Raw genomic sequence first — 26,504 nt, forward strand, 5'->3', positions numbered from 1 at the left:
CCAACAAGAGAGGGCGTGGTTCTGGATTTAGTTTTAGGTAATGAAGCTGGGCAGGTGGAAGGAGGGGCAGTGGAAGAGCATTTTGGTGGTAGAGATCATAATTCAGTTAGTCTTAACCTAATTATAGAAAAGGAGAGAGACAGAACAGGAGTTAATGTTCTAAATTGGGGGTAAAGCCAATTTTTACTAAGCTGACAAGTGATTTAGCAAATGTGGATTGGAAACAGCTACTTGAAGAGAAATCAGTGTCAGAGCAGTGGGAGGCATACAAAGGGGAGATTTAAGGGGTTCAGAGTAAACATGTTCCCACAAAGAAAAAGGGTGGGATGGACAAATTTAGAGCTCCCTGGATGTCAAGGAGCTAACAGGGTAAGATAAGGCAGAAAAGGAAAGATTATGTCAGACACCAAGAACTCAATGCTACAGAAAGCCGAGAGGAGTATAGAAAGTGGAGAGGTGAAATCAAAAAGGAAGTTAGGAAAGCAAAGAGAGGGCATGAAAGAATATTGGCAAGTAAAATCAAGGAGAACCCAAAGATATTTTATCAATATGTTAAGAGTAAGAGAATAACTAAGGAAAGAGTAGAGCCCATAAAGGCACAAAAAGGTAACCTATGTGTAGAGGCGGAAGATGTGGGTATGGTTCTTAATGAATACTTTGTGTCTGTCTTCACAAAAATGGAGGACGCTGTAGACATTTTAGTTAACAAGAAGGAGTGTGAAGTACTGGATGTGATAAACATAGGGAGGGTGGAAGTATTAAGGGTTTTGCATCCTTGGAAGCTGATAAATACCAGGGCCAGATGAAATGTACCCCAGGCTATTAAAAGAAGCCAAAGAGGAAATAGCGGAAGGTTTGACCATCATTTTCCAATCCTCACTGGATATAGGTGTGGTGCTGGAGGATTGGAGGTCTGCTAACATTTTGTTTAAAAAGGGAGCAAGGGATAGACCGAATAATTACAGACCAGTCAGTCTAACCTTGGTACCGTGCAAATTATTGGAATCAATTCGGAGGGACAGGATAAACTGTCACTTAGAAAGACCCAGATTAATCAAGGATAGTCAGCATGGATTTGGTAAGGGACGGTCGTGTCTGACTAACTTGATTGAAATTTTTGAGGAAGAGGATTGATGAGGGTAGTGCAGTTGATGTGGTCTACATGGATTTTAGCAAGGCTTTTAACAAGGTCCCATATGGCAGACCGGTTAAAAAAAAAGCCCATGTGTTCCAGGGGAATGTAGCAAGCTGAATACAAAATTCGTTCAGTGGCAAGAAACAAAAGGTAATTGTTGACGAGTGCTTTTGCAACTGGAAGGCTGTTTCCAGTGGGTTCCACAGGGCTCAGTACTAGGTCCCCTGCTTTATGTGGTATATATTAACAATTTGGATGTAAATGTAGGGGATATAATCAAGAAGCTTGCAGATGACACAAAAATTGGTTGCATGGTTGATAGCGAGGAGGATAGCTGTAAGCTGCAGGAAGATATCAATAGACTGGTCAGGTGGGCAGAAAAGTGGCAAATGGAATTTAACCCAGAGAAGTGTGAGGTGCTGCATTTGGGGAGGTCAAACAAGGTAAAGGAATACACAATAAGTAGGAGGATACTGAGAGGCGTAGAGGAAGTGAGGGACCTTGGAGAATATGTCCACAAATCCCTGACGGTAGCAGGACAGGTCGATAAGAGGCATAGGGAATCCTTTATTTTATTAGCTGAAGCATAGAAAATAAGAGCAGGGAGGTTATGCTGGAACTGTATAAACATTAGTTAGGCCATAACTTAAGTACTGTGTGCAGTTCTGGTCACCTTATTACAGAAACAATGTAATGACAAGCAAGAGGGTAAAGAGGAGATTTTTTTTTGTTCAAGGGTTGTGGGCATTGCTGGCAAGGCCAGCATTTATTGCCTATCCCTAATTGCCTTGAGAAACTGAGTGGTTTGCTCTGGCATTTCAGAGGGCATTTAAGAGTCAACCACATTGCTGTGGGTCTGGAGTCACACGTAGGCCAGACCAGGTAAGGATAGCAGATTTCCTTCCAGAACGGATATTAGCGAACCAGATGGGTTTTTACAACAATCGATAACGGTTTACGAGGATGTTGCTAGTACTGGAAAATTGCAGCTATGAGGAAAGATTAGATATCTCGGGTTGTTCTCTTTGGAACAGTTGATGCTGAGGGGAGGTTTGATTGAGATGTACAAAAATGTGAGGGGCCTGGAAGGAGTGGAGGTGAAGGTTCCATTTACCTTAGCAGTGAGGTCAGTGACTAGGGGGCATAGATTTAAAGTGATTGGTAGAAGGATTAGGGGGAAGATGAGGACATTTTTTTTCTTTCACCTGGAGGGTGGTGGGGGTCTGGAACTCACTGCTAGAAAGGGTAGTAGAGGCAGAAAACCTCATCTCATTTAAAAGGTGCCTGGATGTGCACCTGAAGTGCCGTAACCTGCAGGGCTACAGAGCAAATGCTGGAAAATGGGATTAGGCTGGATGGCTCTTTTTTTCTGGTTGGCGCAGACAAGATGGGCCAAGAAGCCTCTTTCTGTGCCGTAAACTTTCTATGATTCTATGGGGGGGGGGGGGGGGGTGGCGTGGGGGGGGGGGAGGGGTTTCACAGGTATCTGACAACAGCCATGTGATGATTAACAAAGTTCTTTTGGTCAAGCCATTAACAATCATTGTGTAAAAGTGATTATCCTATTATGCCTTATTTGTAAGCTATTACCTTCACGCTTCCCTTGCAGTGGAATGCCAATGTAAGCACAACTCTCATTTACATATGATCTTTCATGGACAAGAGCGCGTTTTTCAGCTGGGCTTAAGTCAGGGAACACAAAGGTGGTGACAGACTACAGGCATTGAGGTGAGTCTTTATTGGTTTCTCTGCGAGTGGATGTCAGGGCAGCTAGAAGTGGGTAAATACAAGGTTGTCTCTTGCCTCCTTGGCACATCACTCAATCGGCCTGGCTTCCGGCGTAAGGGCTTTAACATCCAGTGTTGCTTGCTCCTTTCCCTCCTCCACATCCTTCTCATCAGTGGAGGAGTGACACTCAGGCATCTCATTGTCATGCAAGGCCTCCCCCCTTTGCAGCGCTAGATTGTGCAGAGCACAGCAGACCACAACGGTACGCAAAACCCTCGCTGGGGCATACTGCAGGGCTCCACTGGATCGATCGAGGCAGCAGAATCTCATTCTCAGCAGCCCAATGGCCTGCTCAATGGTTGCTCGGGTGGAGCCGTGGCAAGTGTTGTACCTCTCCTCTGCTGCATTGCAAGGGTTCCTCACAGGTGTCAGTAGCCATGTCATCAATGGGTAGCCCTTGCCCCTGAGAATCCACCCTTGAAGGCAAGCTGGGGATCTGAAAAGCTGTGGCACTGGGATTGTTGGAGTATGTAGGCATCGTGGCTGCTTCCCAGGAAGCGGGCACACACCTGCAAGAAATGTTCTCGGTGGTCTACACCAGTTGAACGTTGATTGAATGGAAGACCTTCCTGTTGATGAAGGTGGCTGGCTGGATTATTGAAGACTTGATGGCCACGTGCATGCAATCCATCACACCTTGCACCTGGGGAAATCCAGCGATGGCCCCGAATCCGATGGCCCTCTTGGCCTGACTGTCAGGTCGGTCCAGTAGCGCACATAGTCGCCGGTCCTCTTGAACAAGGCATTGGTCATCTCCTTGATGCAGCAGTGAGCTGCTGCTTGTGAGACCCCACACATGCCCCGGTGGATCCTCGGAATGATTCAGACTGTTAAGAAAGTGTTTCCATTTTTTTATATTTTATTTTTTGAGGAACTGTGTTAAAACTGAAAAGATTCCATGGATGTGTTCTTTTTACCAGGTTCACTGAAAGGACACTTGAGATGTTGTTTGAAAACAACCTGTACTGGAAATCATGTGCTTTAACCTCAATAAACAACAGAAACCTTGATGACCTGGAGAAGCCACATGTCAAGTTTTATGAAGGTCAGGACATTGAATTTCTGTTTGGGGAGGATATTGTTTTCAGTTCAGTTGGGGTGCGAACTGTTTTGAAGACAGTTGGTGTTTTGCCAACCAAGGAAAAAGAAACCACTCAGCTCACCTCTTTCTCTACCTCTTTGAAGAAACCCTGCAAAGATCCAGTGTGGGAAAGTTAAAATCCATGGTGGTGCATCTCTCCTGAGAAGCTGGGAAAACCTGCCAGATTAATTCTCATCGCCACTTGAAAAGAACTGCTTTAGAAAAGATCCCAGTGACCCTTCTCCGTATACCCAGATGCCAGACCAAGGGAACAATTGACTTCCTTCCATATCTTCGCTTTTTTCTTCAGGAATTAGCAAGTATTTGGCCAAAGTATTCTTTTTTTGTAACAGACCTCTGCAGAGAGAATTTCTGTATTTTTTTTCCAGAGTGTGTGAGGGCGGCACAGTGGCGCAGTGGTTAGCACCGCAGCCTCACAGCTCCAGCGGCCCGGGTTCAATTCTGGGTACTGCCTGTGTGGAGTTTGTAAGTTCTCCCTGTGTCTGCGTGGGCTTCCTCCGGGTGCTCCGGTTTCCTCCCACATGCCAAAGACTTGCAGGTTGATAGGTTAATTGGCCATTATAAATTGCCCCTAGTATAGGTAGGTGGTAGGGAAATATAGGGACAGGTGGGGATGTGGTAGGAATATGGAATTAGTGTAGGATTAGTATAAATGGGTGGTTGATGGTCGGCACAGACTCGGTGGGCCGAAGGGCCTGTTTCAGTGCTGTATCTCTAAACTATATTAAATTTAAAAAGGGAACTTTCATATTTCAATGTGTGTGTTAATGCTTTGCTTCATTACTGGATAAGTTTTGTTTGATGATAAACTGATAATTTTGCTGTTTATTAAAGAAAGCTGGGTGGTGTTTTATATTCTGGGATAAAGTGGCTTTCCTGCCACTGATAAAATCCGGAACTGATGTCACGATGCCGGATTTCTGGGCGGACACTTCCAATGTGATTCTCTGCACCACCCCCCCACCAATGCCACCATGCATGCTGTCAATGGCCACACTAAATTCTGCCCTTAGTAACTGATTTCAGCACACCATTGATGGAGGCCTGGAACAGGGCGGAAATCTATTCTCCTCGCGAGACACAATTAAATGGTATGAGGAAAAATACATTAGCACTCAATCTCTGTAAACCTTCTTCCTCCTTCTCACCTTAAAAAAAAATTGCATTTAGTTAGTCCTATTTATCTGTATTAAAAACTTTACATCTGCATCCACTTTTGGAAAGCTTGGCTGGGTTGGAGCACACGCCTAAAACGAAATCTGACTCAAGGGATGGCATTTTCCCAAGGGCTTCAGGACCCTGACATCGGGACCAAATGAGGGCCCTGAGCCTGCACTTTTCTGCCAGGAGGTGGCCTCCTAAATGGCCATTCATGGCTGCCGTCCTTAGGCGGGTCCCTGAGGGTGGAGGTCCAGTCAGAGGGCCAGCAGTTCTGGAGCATCGACAGCCCACCAGAAGAGGTGGGCATTATTGAGGCAGGTCGGGGTCTAAGTGGGTACCTCAACATGGAAATGTGGCACTGGCCAACACAGAAGGGCTGCACTGAAGACTCCTGAAGCCAGTAGGGACATCAGGTTGGAGGGGAATCCCCTCCGCAGGATCGGACACGGCCGCAATTACTGCCTTCCATCCACGCAGCCCCATCATTAGGGCGTGGAGCCTCCAGCTTTGATGGCTCCCTGGCCTGCCGCAGGGAGGCTGCCTCCAATGAGCTTTGGAGGGGGTGGGTGGGGGTGAGGGCGCTCCACCGGTGGGAAAGTTCTGGCAACAGCGCAAAATCGCCCCTAATTGGGGACTTACCCACCCAAATTGGCTGCTCGCCCCTATTTTCCCAGCTCTGCTGCCTCCAAACCCATCTCCATGGGGCTGGGAAAATCAAGCCCATTTTCACTCCATCAATTAAAATGGAAAGAAAATGGAGCTCTGACCTACCTGAAGTTTTCCCAATTAATTGTGACAAGATGATCCAGTGAGCCTGCATCTTGACCCAGGAAAATCTCCCCTCTTGTGTCAGATTTTTCTATTGTAAATTCCTATGTCTACATTTACCGTATACACTCATGTAAAAATTGATCTCATTAAAAGTTGACCCATGACATTAGGCCTAAAAATCTTAAATTTTTCCTATATCTCATGTAAAAGTCAACCTTAACTTTCAGAACACAGACAGAACGTTCTAATCACGCACTAGTATAAATACCCGAATGCTCAGCTAAGATCTCCACATTTTTTCAATATGGTGCCAAGGAAGAACAACAAATACACAGTGCAGTTTAAACTAAAAGTTGTTGTGCGTGCAGAGAAGGCGAATAATTGTGCAGCAGCAAGAGAATTCAAAGTATCAGAGAAGATCAGAGATTGGAGAAAACTTTCCACATAGCTCATGAAAATACCAAAGAATATAAGTGCCATCAGGGGAAAGCCTAGCAAGTGGTTGCAATTATATGCTAAATTGGCAGAATGGGTCAGTGAACATCAACAGAATCGATACATAGTTTCCTGCGCATCCATCTGATTCTATGCCCCATCTCCATGGCTATTATTTTGTCAATGAAAGTTCAAAAATATGACTTATGTAAAAGTTGCCCCTCCACCAAATTTTAGCCTCAAAAATTGGTCTCAAAGATTCAACGCTTACTTGGGTATATACGGTAGTAACACAATTGGAAGTTATTTAATTAATTGGTATTTTTAAATCAGTGTCATTAATTCAGCTGCAATAAAGCAATATTTTTCTTCAGCTTCATCATATTGCTGTTTAGCTTTTCTTCAAATAATTTTGAGAAATGAGAACAAATTTCAAAAATCTTAACTGTAGCAAAATTTAGTGTTTTTTTTTGACAAACGAAGCTGCTCCAATATATGACTTAGTGAGAAAGAGAAAATGTGACAGTCGGCTAATTGCAGACCTTTTGTACCTTTTATTTTATATTCTATAAACGTCAGAAAATGTATTAGTCTGACAGAGAGAATCAGAGAAAGGGGTGACAAAGAGTAGGGTGTGAAAGAGGGGTGGAGGGGAGAGGCTGACAGTTCTTTGTTAATGCTAATGTTCGATTTTCAACTAAAATACTGGGTATAATTCATATGATATTCTTTTCCTATTTTTATAGAATGTTAACCTGTTGATTTTGAAAATATTAATGCTCACATCCCCCATCCCCCCACCACCCCCCAAAAAAAATAGCAGACCTAAGGAATGTAAAGTCATCTTGGGACGTGGGGAGATTTTCAACCTCTGCTCCAAAACGGGCATGAAGTTGGCAGTGTGACTGCTCAGCCCACCCAAAGCTAGTGTCAGTTTTGGGCCTTATCTGAATGTAGCTGGCAAGGAGCAGGCACAAAATGGGCACCTTATTGTAGTTCATTGTTTGTGGCAGAACAGGGAATCGTCCAGCTCCTGTGTTAGTCGTGACTTTGGTTCGGGGCGCTTTTTGGGAAATTGTGAAAAAGATGAGCATGAATCTGAGAGGAGATAGCACGTTCCAGGACCTTGAAAGCAAAAGAAGGTTGAAAGTGGGATGATCGCTAGCAAGGACATAGGGGCCAAGCATGCATTTTTGGGGTGAATTCAGTGATGAAGTTGTTTTTGAAAGGATATTTTATTTGCTCACTGTCTGTGGGTGACATTGTCGGAGTGGCATTTCTTGCACGTTTCTAGTTAGCATATAAACTCCCCTATGACTTCATGGAAGGTGAGGAGTTTCACTTGTTACGTGCTACAATCAGTCTTTTTTTCAAAATACCTGTTGGAGATTAATATGGAATGCAAGAGTAAATTTTGGAGAAATAATGAAAAGATGTGGGCCAGTGCACGTGGGAGTGACTATATAGGCACCGTGGAACAAAATGTAAAATACCTTGCTAGCTGCAGTTAACAAAAATGAATACTTTAAAATTTCCAATTTTGGTTGTGCATAAAAGAGATTGGTGAACAATCATAATCAGCAGCCACTTTGCTTGTCTGGTTTTTTTGTAGCCTATTGCAATACTTATGTCATATTCTCCTGAGTTTACTTTTGCGTTTCAATTCCAGCAGACTAATGGATGGATTTGGGTTAAAAAGACCCCCATTTGTGAAATTTGTCCGGCAGACAATATATCCTTGGATATCCATATATATATATATACGATAATGAACAGTACTCCTCATTGACAATTTTTTCGAATCGGACATCTTCTTCTAAACAATCTTCCAAGTGCAGTGTCGAGCATTGTATTTACAGTCCCCCTCCCATTATGTTCCTCAGCTGGAACATTTGTTTTTAATGGGGTGCCCTTCAAAACTGTACAGTACATTTCACCTTTCTTTACCATCTATTGTCACATGAAGCTGGTCTTTCTATACCTTGCTCCTTACATTGATGCTCAAATTTACACATCCCACAGCTAGATATAATCACTATGTGTTCTTTGTATTTCTAATTACCTATTAAGAGGTTTGCAATTGACCATGCAGCACTGTTATAGATGTGTTCTGATTTACTGACAGCATTAGCTGCAATGCAGCTGACCTCCAAAAAAGTACACTGGTAAATTTTAGTGCTCTCGCAAATGTATTTAAAAATTGGAAAAACTAATTCTCATTTAGTACAGATTATCTGGTCATTATTACACTGCTATTTGTGGGACACTGATGTGTACAAATTAGCTGTTATATTTCCTACATTACAACAATGACTATTAATTCAAAAATACTTATTGGCTGTAAAGTGCTTTGGGACATCCTGAGGTTATGAAAGGTGCTCTATAAATACAAGTCTTTCTTTTATCAGTCTTACCTGCCCAATGCATTTACACTTTGCTTGGAATGGGACATATTCCTTCTCTCTACTGTACATTCCTACTGCAGTCTTATTTATTTGCTTTTCTCCATCTTCTTCAAATTTAAGATCAGCCATGTTATCAAAGAGTTTAGCAAGATGACGAGTAACCTAAAATGCAACATTTTCACAATTAAGCAGTGGCTGAGAAATTAATAGGCCAACCTCAGGATATCAAATGTATTTCATCATGTCAGCAAGTTCATGGCAAAATCTGAATTACAACAATTTTGTCAAGTTTTTTTTGCTGGTATAATGTTATACCAATAGGCAATGATTTTGCCTAGCCTAACCCGCAAAGTAGAAGCCTATTAAAAGCAAATTTGCCAATGCTGCACTCCCAGAACAGAGCACAGGTCAGAGAAGGCCTACACCTGTATACTGCCAATTCTACAAAACACAAGCACCATACTGTGAGATCAGTGAATTACTGTTTAGCATGATCTGTCCCTCAGGAACTCTCTGATCACAATAATAATAATGAAAATCAAAATTCTGAGGAAAATAAATTGCTACCATTTGCTACAAACATCAGAATGAAAAAAAGACATAAATTTACTTCAATAACAAACTAATTATCATACTAAATTTCACCATAGTAGTATATACCTTTAACAGAGGAACTGTCCAAAACAATTAAAAAACACAATAGCCACCTTGTGCATTGTGTTTTTTAGGCAATTAAACTGTCATGGCACAACAGAAATTCACAGACAGTGCATGTTTTTTTTTAAACACGGTGAAGAAAGATGGTTCTTTTGAAAGTGGTCACACCATTCAAATAGCTGCAACAAATGTTTACACAGAATACCTATATATACAACAGGATTTGTATGCCATTGCAAATGTTTAAACAGTTTCATAGTAACACAAAGTAGTAAGGGCACAGAACATATTACGATCTATGAAAAAGGAGCCAGTGAAAATATTAAGAAAATTGCCTATCTCTAACAGCACATTTGGTATAGGCAGACTGGACTATAGTGGCTAAGTTTGATTCCTAGCTTGTCCTAAATTAGTTGAGTGCAGCCAGTGGGGGCAGTGCAACATCTAGTCTCACTGGGGAAATTTAACCCCCACCCTAGAAATGTGCAAAGGAAACCCGACACGGGCCCGAATTCCAGACACGGAAGTCCGAGCCCACCCAACCCGAACCCGACACATGTCGTCGGGACCCGTCGGGGTCAGGTCAGGTGGCAGGCCTTTACATCAGTACATGGGTAAAGGCCTGCTACCTGACCTCACCCTGACGGCATGTGTCAGGTTCAGGTCAGGTCGGGCTTCTGGGTCCAGCATTCGGACTTCGGGCGGGTTTCCTTTGCACACCTCTACTCCACCCCGCCATGACAGACAGGAGAGAGTTGGTGGTGGTGGGGAAGAGGTTAAATGGTTAAAAATGTGAATCCCAACCTCAACGCAAACACACTTCCCTCCAGTTTAGTTGCAGCAGATTTGAGATGAGCTGAGTAACCCCTGAAGAGATAAGTCAGTAGTTTTAATATTTAAATGTGGTTCCGTTGCTCAGATTTTGGCAGCCATTTAAACTTAATGGCTGTGGACTGGGTTTTCCAGGACTCAGGAAACCCAACAGCTAAATGGATGAAGGAGCTGTCAGATCCAGCAGATGAGTGCTTTTTAGAGCACTGAGTGTGGGCCAGGAGAGCAGGAGTGTTACCCAACCCACCGCCCCTGCCTCCTGAAGCAAATTTTTTACTGTGGTCTCTCTCTTTCTGCAATCAGCCAACGACTGTGCCCCCCCTGCCCAACCCACCCCCCCCCCCCCCCCACCACCCAGGACAGCCACTAGCTCAGCCTTCTACTGCAGGCTTTATTGCCTGGCAGTCGGCCAGCTTCTCAATCTGCCCTGCATAGGGATGGTAAATGGAGTAAAACAAATTGTAATGAAATCCTAACAAAAAAATTCAGTTGCCTCTCTGTCTTTCCAGTATTTCCAGTTTGCCCAACTGTATTCAGAATCCTCTCCACAAATATCGGGGCCAGCGTCTCTATAGTAAGGAGCGAAAATTAGGTAGCGACCAATCTTCTATTTGCTATTTGTGGAAAGTTTACTTGTGCCAACATTGGAGAAGACAGGACCAGGTTCGAATGAGACAGTTCCCACAGTCAAAACACCAGCCAGTACTGACCGTCTACGTTCATACATGAAGAATGGCCACTTATCTAAGTATCAGAGGGTGCTTACTGCCCATGAAACTGTACCCCAGCAAGGAGACATCATCATCAGGAAAGGAGGTGGAAAAGGGGAAAATTAACAGTAAAAATAGGAGAAAAAGAATTGCTACTATCAATCCTAAATCATTAACAACAGATCTTTTAAGCAGGATGATGTTATAATTCTAATAAAATGCAAGTATCTCACAGATTTCGATTAGATAACAATTTCTCTGGCTCTATGAGGAACAGTTTAATATGATAACTTTATAGAATTTCCATCTGAAAACAATAATAAAGTCTCTGTATTGAATAACAAGTAACTATGTTTATTTCACTGTATCCTGAGTAACAGACGCCTCTAAATTTACACCCTTTAATAAGATCTTATTAATAAACCACAGTGGGCAAACTCAATGTTAGCAATTATGCACACTTTTTGGGAGTGACAAAAGCTTTCTTCATTATCGTCTACAGAGTATTATATTTTTAAGACAACTAAATATACATTTTCATATAATTCTTCTGTTAGTATATTTGGTGATATTTGTTATTGAAAGTTTCATCTGACAACATTAAATCCAGCCAGTTAATTAATATCAAAGTAAATGGATCAATACCACCATCAAAGTCGCGACAGCAATTTGATACAAATCTGTTAAGGGTTTGTATGAAAATATTACAAAAGTAATTTTAGCCTTTATTTGAGTTGTGGAAATCAAATGATATTCTTCCATTTCAACAGTGGGTACATTCTATGATTAGCACTGCAGTTCTTGAGAGACCAACAGTCAAAAAAGAACACAAAGTGCTGGAAATAACTCAGTCGGTCTGGCAGCATCTGTGGAGACAGAAGCAAAGTTTATTTGATGAAAGGTCACTGACCTGAAACATTAACTTTGCTTCTCTCTCCACAGATGCTGCCAGATCTGCTGAGTATTTCCAGCACTTTTTGTTTTGTTTCAGATTTCCAGCATCTGCAGTATTTTGCTTTTATTTTAGTCAAAAAAGAACAATGACCTATTCAACCCTCACTACCTTTCTTTGATGCCACTGAATCTAACACTGAAATATTCAAAATGTTTCAATTATATCAATATTCTTGGCTGACATTTTCAATAATGTATTAATGGCTATGATCTAGACCCTTTACAAACAATCCATTTTTTAACAGTAATCACATGGATTACTTACTTTGTGTCTAACTTTGACATATCTTTCAATGTACTAATGATATGCCGAGTGTGCGCTGCTGGCAGAGAATCTCGGCTGTCAGGGACACAAACTTGAAAGATCATCGCTCTGATGTCTGCAATGTAGAAGACGTCAACTGTTCTGTACCTTTTCCTATAGTTTTTGCTGAATACCAATAAACCAATAAAATAATCTCTCTATGCATGCTGCCAAACCTGCAGCGTATTTCCAGCACTTTCTGTTTTTATAACTGAGTAATGATATTGCAGTAATTGATTGCATACCTGTGTAGGTTGTGTTCCTTTGGAAAGGATATCCAATAGGTCTGCCGAGGACACAAAGTAAAACCTCGGGAAAGCTAACCGCTTAGTTTCGAGATACTCTGCTAAAGCTTTTTCACATAGGGCTAGTCTACAGGAAAAGACAGGAAGTGTAAGTGATACAATTATACCTTAACCAGAAGCTTCAAGCCCTTAGCAAAAATTTACATTTTTAAAGGGATATTAGATTTTATTTGCTTTTAATCAATAATTAGAAGATGGAGGCCCTTTCGCAACCCTCCCCAATGGTCTTTTCATTGCCCTTTATTCAGAAAACCCATTTCATTCCCGACCTGAAATTTCCCCCCAACCTTCTCACATTTGTCCTTCAACTCCTTCCCAGCATCCCCACAGCCAATAAAAAGTGTTACCCGCTCCCCCACCCCTTCTGCCTTGATAATTTTATTCCTCTCCCCTCCCCACCAGTGTCTTGCCTCGGAAAAGAGCTCCGAAGGCGAGGGGTTCACAGCCGGTTGGGAAGGCTGCCGTCGGTAAGTTCGTTAATTTGAATTTTATTAATGCTCATTTAAATATTTTAATGAAGGCCCCGCCGCCAAGAGGCAAGGGGGCTGCACCAAGGCCTCGTCGCCGCCAATATCCGGCGGGGCCTTCTTGACGTCGTAGCGTGCTGCTCCCGCTAGCATTTTCTGGGCCTCCCTGACATGACCCACGGTGTCGAGGGGCTGGTAAAATTCAGCCCTACATTTCAAAAATACTTAATTGACTGTGAAGCACTTTGAGACATCCTGAAGACATGAAAGGTGCTATACATGCAAGTTCTTTCTATTTAAGTTATAATTAGAAGTTTTCAATATAATCCTATTGCTTAACCATGAGGAACTAGTATTATTTAAATTGTGTGTTCAGCATGAGGGACAATGAGGCAGATTTGCTGGACTTTGACAGACAGAGTACACCCAAAGTGCACTCTGTATGTAGAAACCTAAACCCCCCTGTATTTCTGGATTGAGATCATTAGAAGTGCCTAATCAACCCACTGCAGGCCTGTCTCCTGGCAGTAGCTTGAAATGGGGGTAGAAGTACAACACTGAGAGCTTTGTCAGCATTAGGACCTTCTCACTGTTATCTAAAAACAGCAACAAAATGTCTCCAGACCCAGTGACTTTCTTACATTCTTAGGCTTCCATTGCCTTGCTGCCTGCCCCCCCACAGATCCTCTGCTGAGGGAATCCAGGTGTAAGGTCCATCACCAGGTTCTTCCAGAGCCTATGCATTTGGGTACCCTTCTGGCACATGTGGAGGAAAATGACACTGGAATACAGGCAGGGAACACTCCCTCCCACCTTTGTTTCCTTGCCTTTTGCCTGCGCTTATTGTAGATCCAGGCATGCTACCCCACCTTAAGAGAAACCCCAAAGTTCCTGGGCTAATATAAAGGGACTGAGGCCCAACATCATAGCGTCCTTCTCCTTTTCTTTTGTTTTGCTTCGGGGATCTGAGCTTGCTCAGTCACCCTGGACAGAAAAATCATCCCTGTCTTTAATGTATAGTTTTACAAAGGGCCCAGAAAACAAGCGATTCCCATCGCTTTCCAGATGCTGCTGGGCTTGAAAGATATTTTTGGCACTTTCTACTTCCAACTCTGATTTCCAGAATTCTTAGTTTTTCCTTTCATTTTTAAACATCTTTTAAAGCTACTAGGAATTTTGTTCCTCGGTTGCTCGCTAAATGTTTGTTTCTGTGAAATACATTAAGAAATTACACAATTTTTGCTGCAATTGAAAGTGTTCTGTCTTTTCCCAAACAGACTAAGATGGTTCTGGAAACTAAAAACTGGATCTTCCTCTGCTATTTTGTCCAAAATTTGATGGTATTAACAGTCCCTTTCCTATGCCCTCCTTACATCAGCTACTTCCAATATGAGTTTATTCCAAGCCATTTACACCAGATTTTATTCTGTTCATTATTGGCTTTTGTTCCTCTAAGTGTAGCTCCTCCTCCTTTGGGTGCTACAGCAAGTGCCTCACTGTAATCACTGCATTGCCTGTTGTATGGAGGTAGAGTCCCTCAGTGATGCAGAATTACCCTTAGAGCTCAGTCTATGATATCATCCAGAGAAAATAATACAGCACCATGACATTTTATTGGACAAAAGAACTGTTACTTCTCAAAAGTAAACTATATATCTGATAACCCATCTTTTAAGATTAATGGGTCCAAACTGTCAGGAAAGTGTAGATGCACCTGGCGGCAAGCATACAAACTAAATGCATTAAATACAGTACTTCTTAAATCTTACCTTTGCTGAAGAGCTTCAAGTTTTTCATATAATTTCGGTTTATTTGTTGCTTCAATAACATTCTTTGTTTGGGCTGTTTCAGACATTAATTCCTTTTTTAAAAAAAAGAGCAGGAATAACTGTCTACATTTAAAATAATAACTACTGTAGCAGGCTGAATGAGAACTCTGGTCCACGAGTAAGAATATGGCCCCCTTTAAAGACAACTGCACCTGAAGTGGAAGCAGAATTTCAAACTTTCCCTCACAGATGAATATAAAAAGAGGAATGGAAGGAGAGGTAGAAAGAAAGAGACTGAGCTCAGTGAGAGAGAGAGAGAGAGAGAGACTGAGCTCAGTGAGAGAGAGAGAGAGAGAGAGACTGAGCTCAGCGAGTTTGAAAAAGGCTGCGAGATAAAATCTAAAAGAAATATTGTGCCAACAACCCAACACTGGGCAGCCTGGTTCACTGGTAGTCAGATGGTCTCTTACTGGGCTGCAAAGATCTGGGTGGTCTTCTTTTGTGCAAGCCATGACCTTCTTGCAGAGCTTGTGTGATCCGCACCTGTTCTCTCAATATTTCCCCCACTGGGTTAGTCTCTTTCTTTCTCTCCTAGAGTCTTGATCCCATTTTTGACACCACGGGCTGGATTTTACAGGGCCATCAACATTGGGATCCGTGGCAGGGCGGGACGGGGAGGGGGGTGGGGTGCGGGGGGGTGCGTGAGTGGTGCTGGAAGCTCGTTCTGACAGTGACCCGCCATGGAGCCCGATGCGGGCCTGATCTTCCTGGCATTAGCGAGGCTCCGTGGAGGTCCCCCCCGCCCCTGCCGCTGGGTGACGGAACCTGGATTAACATATGGTAATTAATTGAATGCATATATTTAAATACACTTACCTACGATCTAATGGTCAGGCCATGATCTACAGAGTGACAGCCGGCACTCCCGCACCTTCACTTTCCCAGCTGGGGAAAGCAGGCGCCGCAGTGGTGGGGAAGAGGGGAACGTGAGGTTTGTAGTGCTGGGGGTGGGGGGTTGGGGGGAGGCGTTGGTGGGGGAGGGTGGAATGGGGCCAAACTTTCACCATTAGTGTAGGGGATGGTGGGAAGGGGTGAACTGTGAACTTTGTTCAGTCTGGGGAGCGGGGGGAGGTCATATTTCAAAGGTAAGTGTTTTGGGGGGGGAAGGGAAGATACATAATTTTATTCTTCTTGGCGAGTGGGAATGGGGCGATATAATTTGGATTTAAACAGTGGGGGGAGGGGGGGGGGTGGCTCCCATTAAAAATTTAAATTAGCCAGCAGGGCTGGTTGCCCTTTAAAATGAGTCCACCCCCACCACATGATTTTGGAGGGGGGGGGGGGGAGGGGGGGGCCGACAGGGGTATTTAAATGAGCTGCCGCAGGAGAGATCCCGCCTCTGCTAAAATTTAGTCCGAGGCGAGAAGACATAGAACATAGAACATTACAGCGCAGTACAGGCCCTTCAGCCCTCGATGTTGCGCCGACCTGTGAAACCATCTGACCTACACTATTCCATTATATGCCATTCCTTCACCTTCACTAGGTCAAAATCCTGGAATTCCCTCCCCAACAGCACAGTAGGTGTAACTGCACCACGTGGACCGCAGTGGTTCAAGGCGGCCTACCACTACCACTATCACTACCACTTTCTCAAAGGCAATTAGGGATGGACAACATATGTTGGTCTAGCCAGTAATGCCCACATCCCATGAACGAATTAAAAAATATATAGATAGGCAGAGGCAAGGCCATGGAGGGATTTTAAAACAAGGATAAGAATTTTAAAATCAAAGCACTGCTTAACCAGGAGCCAGTGTAGGGCAGCAAGCACAGGGGGGATGGGTGATCGGAACTTGGTGGGAATTAGCACACCGACAGCTGAGTTTTGGATAACCATGAGTTTACAGAAGGTAAATGTGGGAGACCAGCCAGGACTGGCTGGGAATAGTCAAGTCGAGAGGTAACAAAGGCATGGATGAGAGTTTCAACAGCTGATGAGCTGAGGCAGAGATGGAGCTGGGTGATGGTACAGAGGCGGGCTCAGTGCTGGCAAGAATGTGTGGTTGGAAGCTCACCTAAGGGTCAAATGTGACACCAAGTTTCCGAACAATCTGGTTCAGCCTCAGACAGTTGCCAGGGAGAGGAATTGTGTCTGTGGCTAGGGAATGGAGTTTGTGTCGGAGATCAAAGATAATGGCTTCGGTCTTTCCAATATTTAGTTGAATGAAATTTCTGCTCATCTAATACTGAATGTCAAACAAACAGTCTGCCTGTGAACCAGCACAGTGGCGCAGTGGTTAGCACCACAGCTTCACAGCTGCAGCGACCCAGGTTCAGTTCTGGGTACTGCCTGTGCGGGATTGCAAGTTCTCCCTGTGACAGCGTGGGTTTCCAATGGGTGCTCCGGTTTCCTCCCACAGCCAAAGACTTTCAGGCTGATAGGTAGATTGGCCATTGTAAATTGCCCCTAGTATAGGCAGGTGGTAGGAGAATGTTGGGGATGTGGTAGGGAATATGGGATTAATGTAGGATTAGTATAAATGGGTGGTTGTTGGTCGGCACAGACTCGGTGGGCCGAAGGGCCTGTTTCAGTGCTATATCTATAAATAAATAAATACTTACAAAACCGCATTCCCAGCCCACTGCCATTTGAGGCTCTTAACTGGGTAATTAACCCCCAATTAAGGGCCTCTTCTTGTCGCAGCCACAGTTAGCCATGAGGCGGGAAGCACGCCACAGAAAACCGTGCAGGCTGCTTCTTGGCAGTGGCTGGGGTGGGGTGGGGTGGGGTGGGGAGAGGTGGTTGGGGCATCAGGAAGCGGGGCCCCTGCTGTTGACACCAATTCTCCACCGACCCCTGCCCGAGAGACTGCTCCTGCCCTAACCTGCCTGAGGCCTGGCTCCAGCGACGCTCCTCAGCCTCCAGGACGGTCACCTCCAGCTGCAGCCATCATGTCGGTAGCGGTGCTACAGCTGCCAGCTTCTGATAGGCTGGCAGCTCTGCAAGGGTGGGACTTCTGGTAACGGGGTCCTAGATCCTATGGAAGGCCTGCCACTGTCCACTTAAGTGCCTAATTGGCATTAAATTCAGTGGGCCTTCCGGAAAAGAGGCGACGCGGGAATCTCGGCGTCAGTTTCCCCCAACGTCAAGACCCCGCCACCAGGATAAAATTCCACCCCCCCCCCCGCCACCCCACCCCATGTGTTACATGGTCCCACCATCGTGAAGACTTCTGTCTTTTACAAACATTAGGCCTTGATCAATCCAAGTTCCAAACACTTATGTGAATGCATAGAACATAAACCAAAATCACACAATAAGTCTTTTAGTTCTTCAACTCCCGGCTTCTCTCAAACTCAGGCTCTCTACTCTGACTGAAAGCCCCCTTACTTCCTCTAAATCACACAATTAATGTTCACCTGACTGGGGAAAGTCTTCTCCCACTCCAAGCACTCTCACTCCAGGTTCAATTATCTTTAAAGCGGAGATTTTTTAAAAGGGAGCCAGACCCTTTCTCAGGAACCAGAGCTCTCAATCACCCTATCAAACCACTTTTCTTTTTGTAGATAACTTTAGCATAAGGCCACAGAATATTTATTGACTAACATACATCCTTATCAGATTTCCATTTTGAATAAAACTAGTGGTTACCACACTGTCCTTTCTTATCTGAACCTATATCTAAGTGCAATCATGGTTTCATGCCCTTACAAATTGAAGATGTTGCTTTTATTTGGTAAAATCCAGTCTGACGATTCAAAAAGTCAGCACATTTGAGTTATGAATTTCGTGCTAAGTTCAAAGATGATCACTGTCATTTTGATTATCTTCATATAAGAAAAGATCCTTGCTTTTCAGTATATGGCATACTTAATTTCACAATTGAGATTATTCAGACATCAGGACACAGGAATTTCAGTCTTGGTGGCACGGTGGCTGGCACATATTGAAGCACCAGCACACTGCTGCAGAGTGGGAGGAGGGTTCACACCCACAGTCTTTCACAAATTGTATTATTGATCTTAGCCATATCACTTCAGATTTCCAGCACAAAGATTACTCACAACAAGAAAAGGAAAATCAAAGGGGGAATCATTCAAATTTGGGAAGAGCAGCTGAAACCGAAAGGACAATTTAGGACTAATATCGGGACAAACTTTTTCACCCAGATTGAGCAGCATTTGGAAGGGTTATGTAGCAAGCATATTAGATTCATACAAGATATAGTTAAATGCATGAAGAACATAGCAAGATTTTTTTTCCCTGACCTAAATTGGAGGCATCATCTTCCTCATTTATATTTATCTTGTTTGGTTTGAAATTGGTATAAGCGAAGTCCTGAGCACATACCTGTACCATCAGCTAATAATGGTGTATGATAGCTGAGCACAAAACTAGGAAAGGAGATAAAATAAAGACAGACATTCCTCCTATTTTCTGTTGCTTTAGAAGCTGTGATGTGGCAGGTGTGGGAAACATATTAATGCCACATTCCCACCCATTTCTGAAACACATACTTTTCACCATTAAATGATGGAGGTATGCTGAATGCACCTGCCCAGGCATTGGCAATAGTGATGCAATATCATATTTTTCATGATGCCAAGACAAGCATTCAACAGGTGTCCCACATTACCAGAAGGGATGCAATGATGTCCAGCATGTCAAGACCTGAACAGAGATGACCAATTGGCTGAGACACAAAGAAGCAGCAATTACATATCAATAGGTTTGCCACTATATCATAGCAAACATTTTGTTTAATGAAACTGCTGCAAGTCTTGCATACCTTCAGCAATGGCTAGTTCCTGCCTCCTACTGGTGAGCTCCTAAATGAAGGCAGAATCCAAAATAAGCCCAACCAGAAATATTTAAATTAGGCTGATTAGAACAAAATTACTTAGGTCAACCATTCATGAATCTGAAGTTTTACACCATTAATCTACTGGTGGTGTTATTGCATTGAGGAAAACCCAGACTTAAAACTTTCAAAAATGGAACATTACCTTAACCAAAAATAAAACAAAATAAAATAAAAATTCAACCTTAAAGTCTGAATCAATTCCATCAAATCGCTTGGCATCTTCAGGAAGTTGGTTTCGAATGTCCTCAGATCCAATGAAAATGCTCTCTAGGTGAGACCACGTGCGTTGGACCTCCATCCAGATAAAGATGACAGAGTCTGCCACTGTCAGCTTTTTTTGCCAGGTTGAGACCTGCTCAATAAAATACTCCACATATTTGCTCAGCAGTATAACTTGTAATTGCACCTATAAAGCAAGAAGAAATAACTTTTGAGACAAAGATGAATTCTCTCATCCATGCCCAACACGACAAGGGTAAGAGGGAGAAGAGCTGTCTATAATAAGGTAGCACCTTACAGCTGAGAAAGTAATAAAATGCAAATGTCATCTCTCAATTGTTCTGGGTGCTATAAAAACTGTTGCCCGGGCCACCTGCCATTTTGTCAAGGACGGGGAAGGCCGAGGCTGAACTTCCTGCCCCAGGCCAATTGATCCCTTAAAAAGGACCTCTTCCTGCCTTCACCTCCTTTAGGGGAAATCCAGAGCCCCTGGATGGTCCTACCCAGGCAGCGATGGCTTCCAAACCCCAGGAAGACATGTCCCACCCTCACTTACACCCTGCCCCATCCCGTCGCCGGAGCATGCCTGAATGGCCCCAGCGACCCCAACCCCACTTACCTCGCCCGGGATCTTCATCGATCTTCAGTTCAGCACAGAAGACGCCATTCAGTCCATCGTGTCTGTGTCAGCTCTTTTGTAGACCAATCCAGTTATTTCCACTCACTCTGCTCTTTCCACATATCCCTGCAAATTTTATCTCCTTCAAGTATTTATCCAATTCCTTATTAAAGGCTACTACTGAATCGGTACCCACCATCCTATCAGGCAGTGCATTCCAAATTCTAACTACTCATTGCGTTAAAATGGTTCTCTTTCTTTTGCCAATCACATTAAATATGTGCTCTCTGTTTATTGAGGTTTCAGCCATTTGAAACATTGTCACGCCAACGTGCTTTGTTGAATGATAATTTTCTTTAATCCACTGACTGGAGACCTGAATTTATATTTTTTAAAGAAATTTAAAAAGGAACAGATAAAAGATGACTTTGCTAGCAGCTTAAGATGGCCACCTAATTTGCAAAACTGTATCCTATATTGCAAGGCCTGTGAGATAGAGATGAAATGTCTGTTCATCCCAGCAACAACCCAAGACCCAGGAAGTTTAAGGGAATTGCCTGTTCCTTTTAGCAAGAAGAAATACACTGCTCACTACCATGCTTGAATCACTGGGTGACTGTCATGTGACAAGCTCCCCCCTCCCCCAATCTGTGGTTTTAAGCTGGTGCTTCTCTGCAGCAGTAAGGAGAAGCATCTGGGCTCTAACATGTGCAGATCCAAGTTGGGGGGGGGAGGGGGCGCGGGGGCGCTCCTCTCTCTGTCTCCATTCCAGCTTGCAAGCTTCAAACCCTGCCTGCTGAATGACCACCTCTGCATACTCTGGCCACAATCAGAAATCCCTCTGGAGGAAATCATCTGCATCGCTGTCTCCAAGAGACCTAGCAAATCAGCCATCTATCTCTTCAAACTAAAAGCCTTGGGACCACCGAATTCAGCTAGAAGCTAGCCGAATCACCAAGCTCAACAGACTGTATACTCCTTTTTTCTATGAACTCTAACTCGACCAATCTACCCTTCCCCACTCTGTAACCTAGTTGTGTGTATGAACCTCTAGTTTGCGTGTATGTGAAAGCTGGCACATAGGTTATTATTTTACTTAGTTCAGTTTAAGTACAATAAAGTTAACCTCTTTGTTAAATTCAAGAAAACCTGTCTGATTGATTACTTATTTGCTATGATCATAACAAGAACCAAACACCTATTGAATTGGCCAGTACATCCACTTTAAAAAAGAATTAAACCTGTTGTGATCAAACAAGGAGGGGGAAAAGAGGAAAGCCCTTCGATCCCTCCTCACCTGACTGTAACACCATCAAAACCCTTCGTGATTTTAAATACTTCTATCAAATCTCCTCTAAGCCTTCTCTGCTCTAAGGAGAACAATCCCAGCTTCTCCAGTCTATCCAGCTAACTCAAATCCCTCATCCCTGACCCATTCTAGTAAATTTCTTCTGAACCTTCTCCAAAGCCTTCACACCCTTCTTAATGTGTGGTTCACAGATTGGACACAATACTCCAGCTGAGACCTAACTGGTATTTTATATAGGTTTAGTATAAATTCCTGGCTTTTATACTCCATGCCTCTATTTATAAAACCCAAGATCCCATATGCTTTATTAACTTCTTTGTTAACCTGTCGTGCCACCTTCAACTTTTTGTGCACAAATACCCGCAGGCCTCTCTGTGCTTGTACCCACTTTAAAATTGTACCATTTAGCTTGTTTTGTCTCTTCTTATTCTGTGCTAAAATGTGTCAACAATGTAGCACAATGACCAACTTACTGGAGCATGTCAGAAGCCGGACAGCCTAGTACAGTAGGAAGGAGTACAACTATTCCCTTTGACTCCATATGAAGGCTAAGTTTAAAAGAAATGACTTACCTTTTGGGAGTGGCTTCCAGCAGTCCCTTTAGGGATCAATAGTTAGGCTGTTGAAAAATCCAAAAACCTGAGTTGCGTATGCTCCACTCAGTCATAATGAATTTCTAACAGAAGTCCTGAAACAGGTGTTAGGCCCCTTATTAACATGTACAAGGTGACCAATACATGTTTTAGTTGGCCACTAGAGGGACCTAAATATCACCCAATTCAATATGGCACTGGACATGTTTCAGCTGTCCTTGGGTGCAAGAGACAGCACTGAGAAATTGATGTTATTTCCTCCTTTCTACACACCATAAATATGGGCATAGCATGGTCCAATTTCTCCCCTGCAGGAGGTAATTTTAACCTAACGTGCCTGGTGGGAAACTTAAGCAGTCTGATCAGCCACCCATTTTACACGTGATTTTACTTTCCATTGACTCTGAGTTACGTTAAATTACCTCAATACTTCTCAATGACCTTGCTTTACCTTTAGTGATAATAGTGCTTCAACTTAAAGAAAATAAGACTGATAAAATTAAAGAATCATACTTGGCTGTCATCAAGAATTTCAATGAGTTCTTCATCAAACTTTAACAATGGTGTACTTGTTCTATGGTGCTCCTCATATGAAAATTCCATGGTGGTCCATGTATAACTGATATCTGTGAGCACCTGAAAATGAGATAGCATTGGATATTCATCTCGGATGTGCCCAAAATCAGTTTTGGACATTACCATTTAACACTATGGTTTCTAATCTCACATTGTTCACATATTTTATCTTGAATAGAAATGTTTATTCTTTCATTTAGATACATGAATAGGCAACGTAATAGGATAATGACGTTTCCCTTACTGATTGGACAGATAAGACTGAGTCCAGTTTCAGCATTAATCAGTAAAGATGATAACATTAAATAGGGGCGGCACAGTGGCGCAGTGGTTAGCACCATAGGGTCACAGCTCCAGTGACCCGGGTCCAATTCTGGGTACTGCCTGTGTGGAGTTTGCAAGTTCTCCCTGTGACTGCGTGGATTTTCGCCGGGTGCTCCGGTTTCCTCCCACAGCCAAAGACTTGCAGGTTGATAAGTAAATTGGCCATTATAAATTGCCCCTAGTATAGGTAGGTGGTAGGGGAATATAGGGAAGGTGGGGATGTGGTAGGGATATGGGATTAGTGTAGGATTAGTATAAATGGGTGGTTGATGGTCAGCACAGACTCGGTGGGCCGAAGGGCCTGTTTCAGTGCTGTATCTCTAAATAAATAAATAAACAATCAGAATAATTAGAAGGACCACTACTCTTTTTCCATCATAGCATATATAGTTAATGTAGTTGGATAAAAAATGAATCTGCTGTTGCACATATTTTGAAATTACACTATGGCAGGGACAGAAACATTAAAATGACAGAGTCTGTGAAATATCAAGTGCCTTTTAACGCATATAAAATACATAAAAAGCTACCACTAGATTTCTAGCCTCACCAAAGTCTCAAGAACAGTGTTGGATCACCAAATTGTCTTTAAAACCTTTCTGGATTACACAATGGACAGGCATGCCAGAAAATAATATTGAGGAAACACAAATAAAAATGAAAATGCCCAGCAGCATCCATGGAGAGAGAAACAGAGTTAACGTTTCAGGTTGGTGACCCTTTGTCAGAACTAAGAGACTGAGAGATGGAACAGTTTTTAAGCCAGGCAGGGAAAGGGCGAAGGGGAGGTAAAAACAAATGGGAAGGTCTGTGATACAGTGGAAGGCAAGAGTAATTAAATGACAAAAGAGATGATAGTGAAGACAAAAAGAGATGGTAATGGAACAAGTGATGCGTTTCGAGGAGGTGTAAATGGGAAAGCAGAATCACTACCATCAAAAAAAGGGGGAAGAGGATATGATCTGAAATTGTTGAACTTAATGTTGAGTCCAGAAGGCTGTAAAGTGCCTAGTTGAAAGATGAGGTGCTGTTCCTCGAGCTTTTGTTGAGCTTCACTGGAATAGTGTAGGGGGCCAAGAACAAAAAGGTCAGTGTGGGAGTGGGGTGGAGAATTAAAATGACAGGCAACCAGAAGTTTGGGGTTATGTTTCCTGGCTGAATGGAGGTATTCTGCAAAGTGATTGCCCAATCTTTTTTTATTCTTGCATGGGAAAAGGGCGTCGATGGCAAGGCCAACATTTGTTGCCCATACCTCATTGCCCTTGACAACTGAGTGGCTTGCTTGGCCATTTCAGAGGGCAGTTAAGAGTCAACCACATTGCTGTGGGTCTGGAGCCACATGTAGGCCAGACCAGGTAAGGATAGCAGATTTCCTTCCCTAAAGGACATTAGTGAACCATATAGATTGTTAAGACAATCGATGATAGTGACATGGCACCATTACTGACTCTAGCTTTCAATTCCAGATTTTTTATCAATTAATTGACTTATTAATTCATTGAATTTAAATTCCACCAGCTGTCGTGGTGTGATTTGAACCCATGTCCCCAGAGCATTAGCCTGGACCTCTGGATTACTAATTTAGTGACGTTACCACTATGCCAACACCTCCCCCCTATTTTTGTTTTTGATGGCAGCTGTTGGTGGTGATTCTGCGTTCACATTTACACCTCCTCTAGAAACATCTTTTGGTCCTTCACTTGTTCCATTACCATCTCTTTTTGCTTTGCACTATCATCTCTTTTGTCATTTAATCACTCCTGCCTTCCACCCTATCACAGACTTCCTGTTTGTTCTTTCATCCCCTCTCACCTTTCCCTGTCTGGCTTAAAAACTGTTACATCTCTAAACACTCCCAGTTCTGATGAAGCATCATCGACCTGAAATGGTAACTCTGCTTCTCTCACCACAGATGCTGACAGACCTTCTGAGTATTTCCAGCATTTTCAATTTTTATTTCAGATTGCCAGCATTCGCAGTACTTTGCTCTTGAAGAAACACAATTTACTTGAACTATCAGTTCTCCAAACCAGAACTAGAAAACTCAGCAATGGAAAAGTCGAAGACCTTCTCTATTCCCAACTCCTTCACAGCTTTGTCCACGATATTCCGGACTTCATCTTCCACTCTGTGCAACTCCAGAGCCAACAGATCAGCCAGGATTGTATTATCACTCATAATAAACTTAACCTGAAAAACAGGTAACAAACTAAATCAATCCTTTATTAAAAATACATCACTATAATTATTGTGAAAATTATAATCTTATATTTTTCTAGGATTTTTGCATAGAAATATTACTGAGGCGCTCAGCAAATTAAATAGTAGGGTGCACAGGTTTTGCTATGGCATGAAAGGCTTGGATTGGCACGAATGCTTACTAGGTTACAGTAACTGTTACAAATTTCATGGGTAGAGCTTTCTCTTGAAACCAGTATCAATGGTCACTCCCAAATGCAGATCTCATATCTCGTACAATCAAGAGTCCATTTTTACTGCCCAATATCTGCTCTGGCTTGAGGGTGCTAACAAAGATAGGAGTTCTATAAAAGCAGTATCGGGAGATCATGCCAATTGAACGTCATCAAATTGTTCTCTTTTATTACATGAAACATATGAATGAACAGAATATAGTTTTCCTATAAGAGATATTGTTCCTCATGAGATGTAAAGGTGAAAAAATATAAAACTTTACCATTTTCTAGGTAGAAACAATTTACAAACTAGCTATTTCAACTTCTTCTGATACATCTATATTCAGCCTCCAGCATCAAGTCTCCTCTCTTACAGATAAGAGGGGGACTATCCCTTTGCATCTGTCACTATTCTAGTTAGTCCCACTAGAGGGACACAGGAAATAAAGTGTGTTCTCTAACCTCTCCTTCACTTCGATGCGCCAAGGATTGGCTCATATAGTAGCCAAAGTTGTCACCTTGGAGGAAATGCTGCATACCTCCTCAATGTAGAAGCCTAAGGCAGCTGTATTATCTGTTTAGCTAAGTCTCCCAATGGGGAATATTGAAATGGAAACCATTCATCCATCAGGGTTTGAATCGTTAAGGAATACACACAATGACTTCTCACTGCCTATGTCTATAATGGCTGGCTTGCCTGCAGTGAACTAATCAGAGAAAGCCAACATGTATTTGTAAAAGGTAAGTTATGTGTAACAAAATTAGTTTTTTTTTGAGGAGGTAACTAA

General features: G+C 42.9%; 1 protein-coding gene across 1 annotated transcript in view; it reads right to left on the reverse strand.

Moving 5' to 3' along the window:
- LOC137345649 (dynein axonemal heavy chain 11-like) overlaps positions 1–26,504 on the reverse strand; it is a 622,812-nt gene that overhangs the window by 396,768 nt on the left and 199,540 nt on the right. The window contains exons 22-27 of the mRNA XM_068008891.1: positions 25,370–25,492; positions 22,916–23,038; positions 19,844–20,068; positions 14,795–14,886; positions 12,499–12,625; positions 8,807–8,959 (exon numbers count right to left, since the gene is read on the reverse strand). Coding sequence (XP_067864992.1) covers positions 8,807–8,959; positions 12,499–12,625; positions 14,795–14,886; positions 19,844–20,068; positions 22,916–23,038; positions 25,370–25,492 — 843 coding nt within the window. The remainder of the gene's footprint in view (positions 1–8,806; positions 8,960–12,498; positions 12,626–14,794; positions 14,887–19,843; positions 20,069–22,915; positions 23,039–25,369; positions 25,493–26,504) is intronic.

This window comes from Heterodontus francisci, chromosome 2 (genome assembly GCF_036365525.1).
Source record: "Heterodontus francisci isolate sHetFra1 chromosome 2, sHetFra1.hap1, whole genome shotgun sequence".
Lineage (NCBI taxonomy): Eukaryota > Metazoa > Chordata > Chondrichthyes > Heterodontiformes > Heterodontidae > Heterodontus > Heterodontus francisci.